General features: G+C 40.5%; 1 protein-coding gene across 2 annotated transcripts in view; it reads right to left on the reverse strand.

The window, feature by feature from the left end:
* PPARG (peroxisome proliferator activated receptor gamma) overlaps window positions 1–13,332 on the reverse strand; it is a 181,042-nt gene that overhangs the window by 8,636 nt on the left and 159,074 nt on the right. For both annotated transcript variants that reach the window (XM_069083913.1, XM_069083915.1), the window contains exon 7: window positions 11,340–11,790. In XM_069083913.1, coding sequence (XP_068940014.1) covers window positions 11,340–11,790 — 451 coding nt within the window. The remainder of the gene's footprint in view (window positions 1–11,339; window positions 11,791–13,332) is intronic.

Below are 13,332 nucleotides of genomic sequence, written 5' to 3' on the forward strand. Positions count from 1 at the left end.
CCACTTGTTGACTTTCTGTTCTTAGTTGCTGACTTTGGGGGAAGGAGCGGTTAGTTTGAATAAATGAAAAAGCTAAATTAAAGAAGAGAAGATATTCAGAGACTAATAGGAGCATAGCTGTAGGGCTGGTCAAGACTAAAAAGGCATCCATTCCAACTCCTTTGTTTTACAGATGGGGAGGCCAAGGTTAAGTGACTCTCCAGGGGTCACCCAGCTAGTAGGTGGCAAAGAGACAGGATCTGAACCCATGAATCCTTGGCTCCAAGTACAGGACTCTAGCCAATATAGGCAGTTGATTACTCTCAAGAACTGCTGACGGGGAGAAGGGGAACGATGTTGTTAAAAGGTCTCGTAAGTGTTTAACCCACACATAAAAAAAATTGTTTATAATTTGCACATTCATTGTCTGAAGTGAAAAGCTTCTGCCAAAGTCCTTCATTCTTAAGTAGGTTTCACATGTTAACATTTTCCTTGTTATAGTAATGGTGCTATTAATGCCCTCTCTGGTCCTGGTCCAAGTAACAGTCACTTCTATAAATAAAATACCTGATTATGTTTTGTTTGAATTATGGGGGTGGGGAAGAAGGGAGGGACAGGGCAGGAGAGCCAGGCTGAACAATTCACTACTTTTACTCTTTTATGAAGTAGCAAGTGTCCCTTATTACACCTCACACAGCTCACTTGATCACCTTCCCCCCTTCCCTAAAATATCCTGATAATTGGCCTTAATTTCCTAAGCACAAAACAACACACAGACACAGATGCTTAGTAGCTAAAAGGAGGGCAGGGGAACAGGGATGGGTAGATAATTTAATTCAACCCAGCAAAGTTATTAAATGCCTACTATGTGCAAAGTGTTGTACTAGGCCTCAAAGCATTTCCCTACCCTTTCCCTATTAGGATTGAAGCCCTTTTCACTTGATAATTCCCTCCAGATAACTAGCTAGCCTCTTATTTCTAGGTCACTCTTCTTCTCTCTCATCTAACACAACCACCTCCATTTCAGAGTTGCTCACTGGTAACTTCCATGAGTATTTTCAGACCTAGCCAGGGCTTTCATTATTTCTCACTGACAGAAGGCTGCCCAGACATCTGGGCATGTTGTGCCAGTCAGGACGATGACCCATCTCTGCCTGGGGTCATGCAGAGTTTAAACACACATTATGAGAACCCCAAATGATCAAATGCACCAGGACACACAGCCTCCAGTGGAGAGGGGAATGATTCAGTGGTTTGGATCTGAATGCCTTGTCTACCACATCCCACAGTCTCGAAGCTTACAGATGATTGCTTGTCTGCTCACGTAACTTCTCCCAGACTGTCAGGTTTGGCTGCTAACGACACGGGCATCTTCATCTCGCAGCAGCAGTAGACAGTTAAATATTTCACAGTTACAATATGTGCTAAGTTAAAATTCTACAATATCTAAGCTCTGCCATGGGTGTCAGGACCATGGCTAGGCCCTGGTTGAATCAGACAGAAATGTTATTAGGAGCAAACATCAGGGATGCTTCTTAGTTTCTTTGGTCTGATGAGTCATTTCCCACTCAACTCCCCCACTGGGTAGAGTCTGCCTATCAATTGTGGGCAGAATGGTTATGGTGAAATGCAATCCTTACTGAACAACAATGCATTCTGGTCCTAGCTCTGTCGCTGGTTGGTTAGGGGAGTCACATGACCCCTCCAGAGTGTAGTGTCCTTTATTTTAAAAGGGTCATCTGCCTTCCTGGTTCATCAAACTCATCAGCCAACAAGACTTACATTGTCACTATATCAATCTCAGCCACCCATAGGGGTGGTCAGACCTTAGACCTCATCATCACCCCAAACTACTCTACTGCCATGATTTTGAATACTGAAATTCTCCTCTGGCATCATCAAAATCTGTTCTTCCATCTCTCTGTTTCATGACACTCAGACCCATTTGTCATTCTTCCCAAGACCTTCAGTTCCTTCCTTGTTCTCTCAGTCCTTTACCCACACCCAGGGAATGCTTTCCTTACCCTTAGTCTTGACCCCATAGTTAACCATGTAATGGTCGCCATTCCCCTACAGTTGACTCTGCAATGCACCTTGCTCCTGAATCTCTTTCAAATTCATGCTTTCATTTGTCCTGTTCTGCAGACCTCAGCCTTGGGTCACTCTCCATACCACATTGTCCTAAACATTGCTGGAGTCATAAAACTATACCACCAACTGGGTTCTCTGGAGTAGATATTGGAGGAAACCAGACATTCTAGAGCGATTTTGTCAGTCTGAGAGTCTGAAAACAACGCATCTCTCTTCTGCTTCATGCAATGACCTGTACCTCCCTTGGATGGATCCCCTCATCAGTATCATTAGCAGTTAACTGATGAGGCATGAAATAGAAAAGTGATGAATTCACTTGCCTAACCCTGTGTTGGCATTGCAGGATAGAAATGATCCTATCGAAATCTGGATAATGTCAGTAAAGGCAGCAGAGGAGATGAAGAGGCAGGGGGAGGAGTTGCAGCTGTGAGAGTTGATTCTGTAACATCTGTGTTCCCATCACCCATCTACTATAAGGAGCCCCAGCATCTTAAATTCATAGAGAAAATGAAACAGAGATCCTTTTAAGGACATGGCCCTTAAAATTTTTTCTCTCCTAAAACTAATCCTATCATAAAACAGTGCTCTCAAGGAAAAGGCTGAGAGATGCTCTATTTGTTTTTGCTTATATTTCTTTCTTTTTTTTTCCCAAAAGATTGGTCATCTTTTGATTTTTCTCCATCCTCCCAAGAGCCTGGAAACTTGAGAAGAAAAAGAACACCTCCATAGAAAAGGCAATTTAGGAATATAAAGGAGGTGTAGAGAAATGTTTGTTCAATGGAGGTAAAGATACCACACCTCACCAATTCATTCATTCATTCAACAAACATTTATTAAAGAGAAACTACGTACTAGGCACTGTTCCAGACAGTTGAAAAAGAAACATTCACTGCTCTCAAGAAGCTTACATTCATTGCCTCTTGGGAGTGAGAGGTATATATGTACATATGTAAATAAAAATTTATAAAGTAAAAAAAGTAATTTGGGGGGGGAGGGAGAGAACATTAGTAAACAGAGGGCACAGGCCTTATATAGGAGGGGCAAGTACGTTCAGCCTTGAAGGCAGTTAGATATTTCGAGAAGCACAGGTGAGGGAGAGAGAGAATTTCAGCCATGAAGGGAAGGCAGAGTCAGAGGTGAGAGATGAAATGTGATATACTGTACTGGGAACTACAAGGTCAGCTTGCAATGTAGAGTTTGTTACAGGCAATAAGGTACAATAAGCCTGCAAAGGTAGACTGGAGACAGACTGTGAAGATCTTTAATAGAGAGCCATTAGAGGTTCTTGAGCCAGAGCATGACATAGTCTAAGACACACATTCTCTTTTTTGGGAACCCAATTATTAGCAAAACTGAAGAACACATGGGTCATGAAGAAGTTTGTTATAAATGTTTGTTGAATTTAAAATGTGACAACATTAATAATAATAAAAAAAGATATGAAGCAAAGCTTGACATCTCACTTACTGATCCCACCACTTCAGTAGGCTTTCTCATAATTAGTGGTCAAATAGATATCTGAACTCAGGTAATAATCAAAGGGCTTTGCTTTCCTCAGCTTTCCAGCTAAATAGTCTCTTGGGAAAGGGCTGTAGTGTTGAGGGACATAACTGAGCCTTTCCCTTTCAGTCTTTCTAAGACAGCATGAAAAAGAGGTAGGTCTGATTGCCAGAGTGAGAATATTCCCAGAGATATATGTTCACATCTTGATGGAATTCACTGGGGTTCAATGCTTGGTTGAACTTTAATTTGGAGAAAGAAGGAAAAATGAGCATATTTCACCTGTGGGCAGGCACATGGGCTTGCACTGCCTAATTGTCATGGGGTGGTGATGCCAGATACAAGAAATGTGTAGACAGGAGAACATTCATTTCACTTGGTCCCAGTACACTGTGCAAATGTACATGGATGCCCTACCCAGAAGGTTTAATGTTAGTGATTAAAAAAAAGTGCTGCTAGGATTGATGGAGAATAAATGAGTTGGCTCCTGGGACTTTGCCTGACCCAGCTCAAGCTTGAGTGGGTACCTGGGAAGGTCAGATTACTTCCCATTTGTTACCACTGCAGTTTATTTTTCAGTTTCTTCCTGTTAGGATGATGACGGGCATTTTGCCTCACAAAATAAATTGCAAATTTTTTTTTTAAATGGTGAATTTCCCACTCCTATGATTTGGGAGTTTGGGAAGAGCTTTGCTGGCCTCCAAACTGTTCTGAATTCACAGAAAGGACCTTTTCTTGGTGTGGGCTCCTTCCAGCTGGCAGCCTCACCTGCCTTCCTGTGCCATGCAGCATAGGCTCCAGCACTCAAGGGAGCAGTTTGTCCAATATCATGGCTCAGGACTTGTTAGCTTTGCTGAAGTGGAAGAAAAAAACCACAGCCACTTGGCTTCCATCTTTGGGCACATTTTGAGAGGCTTGTTGGCCTAGTTGGGGCAAGGATATGATGCCAGCCATAAGGGTGCTTGTGCTGGAGGTAATTTCAGAGTGCTGAATGCCCCTCTCCCCCTCCATCAGTGAGGTTGTGGGAGGGAGGAAAGGAGGAAGTGGAAGGGAAACTTCAGTTAAAGGCTTCTAATTTCTACTCAGTACTTCTGGGTTGTTAAAGAGTCTTGCTTCTCTGGGTCTATTAAACTTGAAGAGTTTAGATAGTGAAGGGGAATATGGGTCACAGTTATTATCAACAATATCTTTTTATCATCAACGATATGCCAACACAGGCTATAAATATCTATACATGTGAGGTCATAGAAACATATGATTAAGGGCTAGAAGGGACCTTGAGGACATCTAGTCCAGCTTTCTATGTTACATGTGAAGAAACCACGGCCCAGAGAGTAAGTGACAGGGTTGGAATTCAGACTCAGGTCATCTGACTGCAGAGTCAATGGTCTTTTTACTATCCTATACTTCCCCAAATGGTGGTGGCTTTACCAAGAAGGATAAAGGAACGAAGTAAATGATTTGGCACTTGTGCCCTCCAGTCCTCAGTACATAGAACATTGCTTAATCAATACGCCCTCCCCCCCCATCCAGTTATTTTATTTATTCCTTTAGTCAACACCAAGCATTTATTAAGTGACTACTATGTATGTGCCAGGCGCTGTCCTAGGTACTAGGACAGTTCCAGCCATGCTCAGAGTGTTTCCATTAGAAGGAGGAGGGCACACATTGGTGAGTACTAGAACAACGAGTTCTATATCAGACTCGATCACTGTGGGACTTGGAATAAATGACTGGAATTCTTTGCATTTGTTTTCTCCTCTTTATAATGAGATGATAATTCCCACACTGCTTACTTCAAGGAATAGCTATGAGGACCAAATAAGATCGAGTCATATTTTGTCATGGTCCACATACTAGATAGAAATAGTTAGGTGGTGCAGCGGGGCTAGAGAACTGGACTTGGAGTCAGGAAACTTGAGTTTCAATTCTGCTTCAGGGACGCTGATTAGCTGTGTGACTGGGAAAGCCACTTAACCTCTCTCCGTCTCCATTTCTTCAGCTGTAAAATGAGGAGAGTAAAAGCACATACCTCCCAGGGTTATTGTGAAAATCAAATGAGATAACTGTTCAACACTTTGCAAGTGTTAAAGCACGACATAAATGCTAGCTGTGATCATCATCGTCATCTAAGAAATATGAAGATATTTTTTAAAAAGTACAAAGCTATTAAGTACAAAGTACTTAAAAAAAGAACAAAGTTATTAAAAACTATTTACTCGATTATTACTATAATATGTGCTTTACTTGGCTTTCTCATGGAGGCTACAGACACTGTTACTGTATATTTAAGAGACAAATGGAATGTTGTGGAAAGGGCAGTTTGGGTTTACAGTTGTAACTGTCATTCTCTTAGGTGCTTTTTCTTGTTGAGTTCTTCCCTCTGAGTGGGTTTAATTTTGACTCTGAGGATCTATGAGATAAACTATGGAGAACACTGAAAGAAAGGGGAGAATAAACTTCTCTCTTGTTGGAACTGTATTAACTGTTATTTTGTGGTAACATGAGGAAAATTTTGTAAAGTTAACTCTGGGGAGAGACTGTTAAGAGTGATGGTTTGAGAGAATCTGGAGAAGAGTGAAAGAAAGAGGATGGAGAGAGGTCTTATTTCTTGATGGAACTCTTTTCATCTTTATCTTGTGAAGAGACTGTTATCTTGAAGGAACTAAATGATGTGGGACTGTGTTCTCAGAAGTGAAGTCATTTGCCATTACAGCGAGTGTTTGAGGTGACTGTGGTTATGCTGATAATTATCAATGTCTTTCTTTTGTTACTGATTTCATTGTTATATAAATGCTAGATATTATTATTGTTAATAAACTATGCTCAGCAACTTATATTCAGTAATATTTTAAAAATCATAGGTGATTAAGGGATTTAATGTGAATATACACACACAGATACATGAATAACTATTATTGGGAAAGGTTTTACTAGCTTATTAAATAAATTAGGAGATATTTATATGTTGTCTCCCCCATCAGAATTATGCTTTCTGAGAGCAAGGACTGTGAATTTTTTTTAACCTTTCTTTGTATTCCTGACTCTTAACATAGCACCTGGAACACACTAAGTATTTAATAAATGCTTGTTGACTGAAAGATGTGATAGAAATTTCATTAATTAATGAGGAAATATACAAACATATCCCTAGATTACCAAAGAGCTTGTGATGATGGGTTAAAATATAGGAAGAAATCAGACTCCAGGCTTTGATATGACCTACAAGAGATTGCAGTTGATCCTAGATCCTAGATCCTTTAAACCTAACTACTTGATTAAGTAGCTGTTACTTGGATGACTTTTTTTTTCATTAGCCCAATTTTTGCACAAAATGGAAGGTAGAGTAAGTGAGCTAGGAACAAATCTTGAGAGGAACTGAGTCATCTTTGTCAAATCTGGTTTTAGAAGAAGTGACTGACAATGTGTAGATACTTTAGGGAAGCAAACCCAACTTCCTAATCTGAGGGTGTCATCAGTTCTTAGGGCACAGAATGTTGAATAAGAGTGACCTGAGTATTACATCACTATTTCCTCCCATCCCACTCCCACCTTCACCCTGTCAAATCAGATACATAACATCCAAAACCCCCCAACCTGCCATTCATTTCCCCAGGGGGCCTCCCCATTTTTGTACCTCACCTAGACCAGGAACACATATACCTTAACCAGAATGAGGTCAATTGGATCCCTGCCAACATATTTTCTTTCTGAAATCTCTGAGGCAGGAGAAACTGAAGAGGGTAAGATTGTCAGTTGCTAAGGCTGAGCTGAAGGAGAAGATGGGAAGTCTGATGGGAAGAGAGGCTTTTTTGCAGGCATGGATTCACTCCTACATCCTATACCCCCTTCTGCAAATGAAAAGTTGGAATAATGAACTTGATGTCCTGCTTGAACCAACTGCAGTTTGGGCCATCATGTGCACTAGCCAGAGTCTGCTCTACCCAAATGTATGAAAATGGAAACATTTCACCAAGTATTTGATGGTGCCATATAAAAGCCTTGTCTACTTGGAAACATCTGTATAACTGACAGAATCCAACAGTTGCAACTGAGTAGAAAAGAAATTATATGTGCTTATCTGCCATTATTTTATTTGGTAGGACTTGTGATTTCACTGGTCTAAGGGCCTCCCAAAGAAGAAATTCCCTTGGTCAATGCAGAATGTCACCTCTTTTGCAACTTAGTCTCAGAGTAGGTGCTAACTTTGAGTTCATGAATTTGTTTTTACTATGTTGATATCTGTATTTCACTGTGACTGGTTGCCTTTGTAATCCAATGTATTTCATTTTTGCATTTAAGAACACTGTTTTGAGAGGCGGTTCATAGACTTCACTGGCCTTTGCAAGGAGTTCATGATACAAACAAGGTTAAAAACTTCCGGATTGTAGAGTTGTCTTGGAGTATCGAGAAGTTAAAGAACTTGCCTGGTAGCATTGGCCTACGTGGCAGCTCTTCCTGAGTCCAAAGCCATTTTTTAGTCACTTTCCCAGGCTGCCTCTCTCCTTCACTGGGTTTTAAGTCAATTCACTCAGTCACTTATTTCAAATGATAGGAGGTAAGTGAAAATCAAGATGGCAGCTTTTGTGTAGTCTTGTAATTGTCTCTGGGTCAATTGACTATGGCACACAGCCTCAGTATTAACTCCTGCACCTGGTTAACAATAATTGCTGGTACTTATAGAGCATTTCACAGTTTGCAAAGTACTTTACATATGTTATCTTAAACGATGGTGAGAATTTGGTGAAAATCTGGAAAATACTATCACCACCCACCAAAAAATAGGACAACAGACCTGGGCAATCTGGCCTGGCACTCTAGAGGATCCTGGGGGGTTTGTGGCTATTTGGAGGAAATAGCTTCATTGGAAGCTAGGTCCTGGTCATCTGGTTTACTTTAGGCTCTAAAAACTTCTCAAGGCCTATCCTGGAGTAAATATAAATCTTTGGCTCAGTCTTGAGAGCAACAGGTTTTTGTTGATTGGGAATGATCATGACCCCTTTAGAGTCTTAACTAGTCCCCAGAATTAAACAAAGAACAGAATTGCATTCTTGCTGAGGGTTGAGAAACCTAATGTCCAATTTCACAGCTTGTTCACCATGACCTCTTTCTTCTATGTTTATTTCATGTTAAGAGAAGCAACATTTGCTTAGAGTAGAATCTGCCTAGATTTACCTAGAAGTCAGGAGGCAGAACTCTTGCAAAGCCATTGGGAAATCCAGATTTGGCCACCATTGGTTAAGTTGAAAGCACCTGGTATTGGGGTTAAAATGACTGGATGAATTCCAGATTCTGACACTGGTGGTACAGTGGATAGAGTGCTGGGCCTGGAGCCAGGAAGATCTGAAATCAAATCCAGCCTCAGACACTTACTTGTTGAGTGCCTCTGAGCAAGTTCACTTAACCTCAGTCAGCCTCAGCTTTCTTATCTATAAAATGGGAATAAGGACAACACACACATCCCAGGATCATTTGCAGACCTTAGAGCGCTCTATAAACACCATAATTAACCCAGAAACTGAGACTCAGACACCTCAAGTATAAAATGGAAATAATAAATATTTGTATTTTCTAACTCACAAGGTGGCTTTGGTAAGAAAAGTGGATTTTGTAACCCTTAACAGTGCTCCCTCAATGTGGCTTGTTCTTGCATTAGACTAATCATAAGGTTTTCTTTTGTGTGTTAAGATAAAAGTCACATTTTAGAATCTAGATGGTTGCCAGCCGTGGAACTACTCTCAGAGATGAAAAACTGAAGCTTAAAGACTAAAGTCCATTCTCCTGTAACAGACGTTAGTGATATTTATCTAAAATCATTTTCCGGGCTAATTCTAGGCTAATTAATGAATTTCAGAAAGGGCTATAAATCACTTTTTAAAGCAGACTTGCTGATGAGAAATGCAGCAGGGTACATTCACAACTCTTTTATTGATGACTCCACTTTTGGAACCACAGACGTCCGATTACTCATTCTCGTCATGCGTCCAATCATATAAAATAACACTGCCCAAGTTCATGGAGCTCAGAATCAGAGCTGCGGCAACCCTGGTCATCCTCCCACCCTTCCCCCACTGAATTAAGAACCAGAAAGCTTCGATTGGCTTACGTCCCAGCTGTTCACTTTCCTTAAATATCAGACAATGTGTCTTATAAAATTGATTGTTTTTGTCAAAAGGCTATACTTTCTCACTATGAACTACAATAAATTGGGTTCAGATCCTCCTTTACTGAATTAATTAAAATTCTCAGGGGCTAAAGATTGCTTTAATTTAGATTTGAACAAAGCCCTGTGAAGGGAACTGGGCTTATTTGAAGTGACTTCAGGGAGACCAATAAAACATGCTGATATCCTCCAGTATATGTTTTTGGTAAATGAAACCCAATGCCAGAAAGTTACTTTTAAATTAATTTCAACCTGACAGAGTAACTTTAATGAGGTTTGAGCGTCCAAAAGTAAACTGTTGGATTCTAATTAAGCCACTATGAGATGCCAATAGGCTGTAGGGGGTTATGCTCTGTTCTGGATTCTAAAGGAATTCTACCTTTAGTAGACGAAAGAATGGTGTATGATGGTAACCCCAGTATAGGGCTTCTTTCCAGAGAAGCTGAAAGACTTTAACACACATCGTCCACACTGTGGAGACAGTCCCAGGTGCAGGTAACACCTGGGAAAAGTATTTCAAACCTCAAAACATGGAAAAAAGAAGCCATTAGCTCAAGCAATTAAGCCTCATGCCTCATCAGCAAGCTCATTTCTCCCATTCAACTCATATGACTCCCAAGGTTCTGATGCCCTAAAACAGGGGGAAGCTTGTAGTTAGCCTACAGAAAACTCACCTAAATCCTTCAATTTACTAAGCAGTAAATTTACCCTTAAAAATATTTTCTTTAAAGAAAAATAGAAGGTAACCATGCATATTTGTTATAAAGGTTTTGGTTTTCTTTCCTTTTCAGTGGGGGGAATTGGGAGAGAGAGAAGATGCTTCTTCATTGATTGGAAAAAATAGATTAAAAAAAAAAAAAAGAAAATGAGAGTTATTGCCAACCTTCCCCTTCTCCCATCCTGGTGACCTGACTTCTAGTCTGTTCAAGGTATCTGTTGAGTACAGGCAACACAAAATTGGAGAGACATCTAGATTCTCATGAGGACTAAAGACTGGTCATTTCTTTTGGATCATTGGATCTTTTGGTGGTAACAGGACTGAAGGCCCTGTTTTGGAGCCTAAACAAACCAGTACCAACCCAGCCAGCTGTCTCTTTTAAAAGTGCACTTCAAAAAAGTTTTGGGTGTGGCAAGAGGGTACTAACCAAGCCAGGGTGTGGATGTGGTGGGGTAATTCTTCTGGAGACTGGGAAAACAAATGAAGCCTTGCCATTCTGGATGAGGGGGTCACCAGCTCCACCCCCCTTAGGAAATATAGGCCATTATTATGAAAATGAAATAAAGCTGGAGGAGGAGAAGTTTTGTAGTAGGTGAAGGAGTCATTAGTGTTTGTAATTTGGTGGTAAAGACAGCATGTGGAAGCAAGGACAAAAAGATCTGTGTGTCCTTCACATGTTCATAGAGTGGACAGCTGGCTTATAAGCTTCAGTTTGACCTGTACTTGCAATCACACCACTTGGCACACCATTGGCATTTTATATCTTAAGACTCCAGCAGGTATGGAGTGACAAAGGGGGGGAAGCCCATTAAGAGGGAAAAGGGAAGTTGACCACTGCTTTGCCCCTCTTCATCCCACCCTTCTTGGAAAGTCATAACGGAAGCTTACCTCCACTGAGGATGATGACGGCTATAAATATTGCTAGGTCGCTATCATCTAATTCCAGTGCATTGAACTTTATCGCAAATTCAAACTTGGGTTCCATAAAGTCACCAAAGGGTTTTCTCAGGCTCTTCAGAAACTCCCTCGTCATGAATCCTTGGCCCTCGGATATGAGAACCCCATCTTTATTCATCAAGGAGGCCAGCATGGTGTAGATGATCTCATGGACACCATATTTCAAGAGGGTCACTTGGTCATTCAAGTCAAGGTTGACGAAACCTGGAATGCTCTTGGCATATTCGGTGATCTCCTGGACAGCCTCCACGGAGCGGAACTGACAGCCCTGGAAAATGCGGATGGCTACTTCTTTACTTTGCTCCTGCAGGGGTGTGATGTGCTTAAATTTAATCTTGTCTTCTCCCATCATTAAGGAATTCATGTCATAAATAACGAATGGCTGAAAACAGAAAGGGGGAGAAGTGAATGGGGTTAACCTAATTTTAATTAGATTACTGTAGTATCAAAATTCATAAAACAGTTTTTTTTTCACATATATTTGCCTCCTTTGCAGAAAACCTCAAAGCTGGACATACTTGATGAGACTTCTCTTATCTTGCTGCTCATTTAAATAATCTACTGAAACCAATCATGCTTAATCTTTTTCAGGCATTTTCACTGAAACCCTTCAGTCGTGACTGGTTGATTTTTAGTGACAATCTTTCATGTTTGCAGAATATATTATTTGGGACTTTTTAAAGAGGAGGTTCAGATTTATTATTTCCAAGATAGAGGGAATGCCTGGTGTGGAAACTCCTTCAATCAATCAATCAACATTCATTAAGTGCCTACTATGTGCCTACTAGGTGCTGGAGATACAGAGATAAAATTGAATCAGTCCTTGTCATTAAAGAGTTTATATATCCACACCACCTCTGTAACTTATAGCCTTAGAAAGTTTCTTGGAATATTGAAATGTTAAGTAAGTTGCCCAGGGCTACACAGTGAGTAAATGTCAGAGGTAGACCTTGACTCTGAACCTAGATCTTGACCCATGGTACAACCATACCTGTTGATGTTGATCTTAATAGTGCAAAGCTATCTGTTTACCTCTAGTTGTTCTGTTATACAGGACAAGCTTTTAGTTTTCTTTTATTGAAGAAATGATCACCAGTAGATCGACTTGGGCAAGAAAACCTCCCCTCAACCTAAAAAGATCTACTATGTAACTTGAGATTAAATCTAAAATCTCAAAGGCTTCAGAGTTTGCATATGAAATATAGTAAATGATAATAAATCAGTCAGAAAACAGATTAGAAAAATCAAGGCCAAGAAAATGTCTATTAAAAAAAAATTACTCTGGAAGCAATCAGTTTCGGAAAGAACAGATGTAAGGCCTCTGAGTAAGAACTGCAAAAAGAAGTGGCCAAAAAAAAAAAAAAGAGAGAAGGTCTGAATTTATCTTAGCAATGTGAATCCTTAAGGGACAAATTATCGAGTAAAATACATGCATCATTTCTGTGGGTCTGCAGCAGACTACTTGGGAAAAGCAAGTTGTATTTGAAAAGTAATTGGCTTTTCTTCGCTCATTACAGCATCATGCAGATATGGCCAGGGATCTGGTAGAGTGCAAAGAAAGAGCCCGGGAACTGGAAGTCAGGTGACCTGAATTGCAGTCCAAGAACCTACAGTGGAAAGAGTCAGAGACTTTGGAGTCAACGGACTTGGGTTAGAATCATGGTTCTGTCACTTGGCTCTTGTGTGACCTTTAGCAAAGTCACTTAACATCTCTAGGCTTTAGTTCCTCATGCATAAAATGAGGATTTTGGACTAGGTGGCCTCTGCTCTAGGTTCCTGTCCAGATTTAAATCTATGATCCTATAATCTCTAAGGGCCTTGGTTTCCTTATTTGTAAAATGAAGGACTTGGATTGCCTCGGAAATCCATTTCAGAGGGTTAAGAGCATGGATGGTGAAGGGAAGGTGATGACACTAAGAGTCAG

This window comes from Petaurus breviceps, unplaced genomic scaffold (assembly GCF_028583685.1).
Source record: "Petaurus breviceps papuanus isolate PSGF00001 unplaced genomic scaffold, PetGlider_PUasm1.0 174, whole genome shotgun sequence".
Classification (NCBI taxonomy): Eukaryota; Metazoa; Chordata; class Mammalia; order Diprotodontia; family Petauridae; genus Petaurus; species Petaurus breviceps.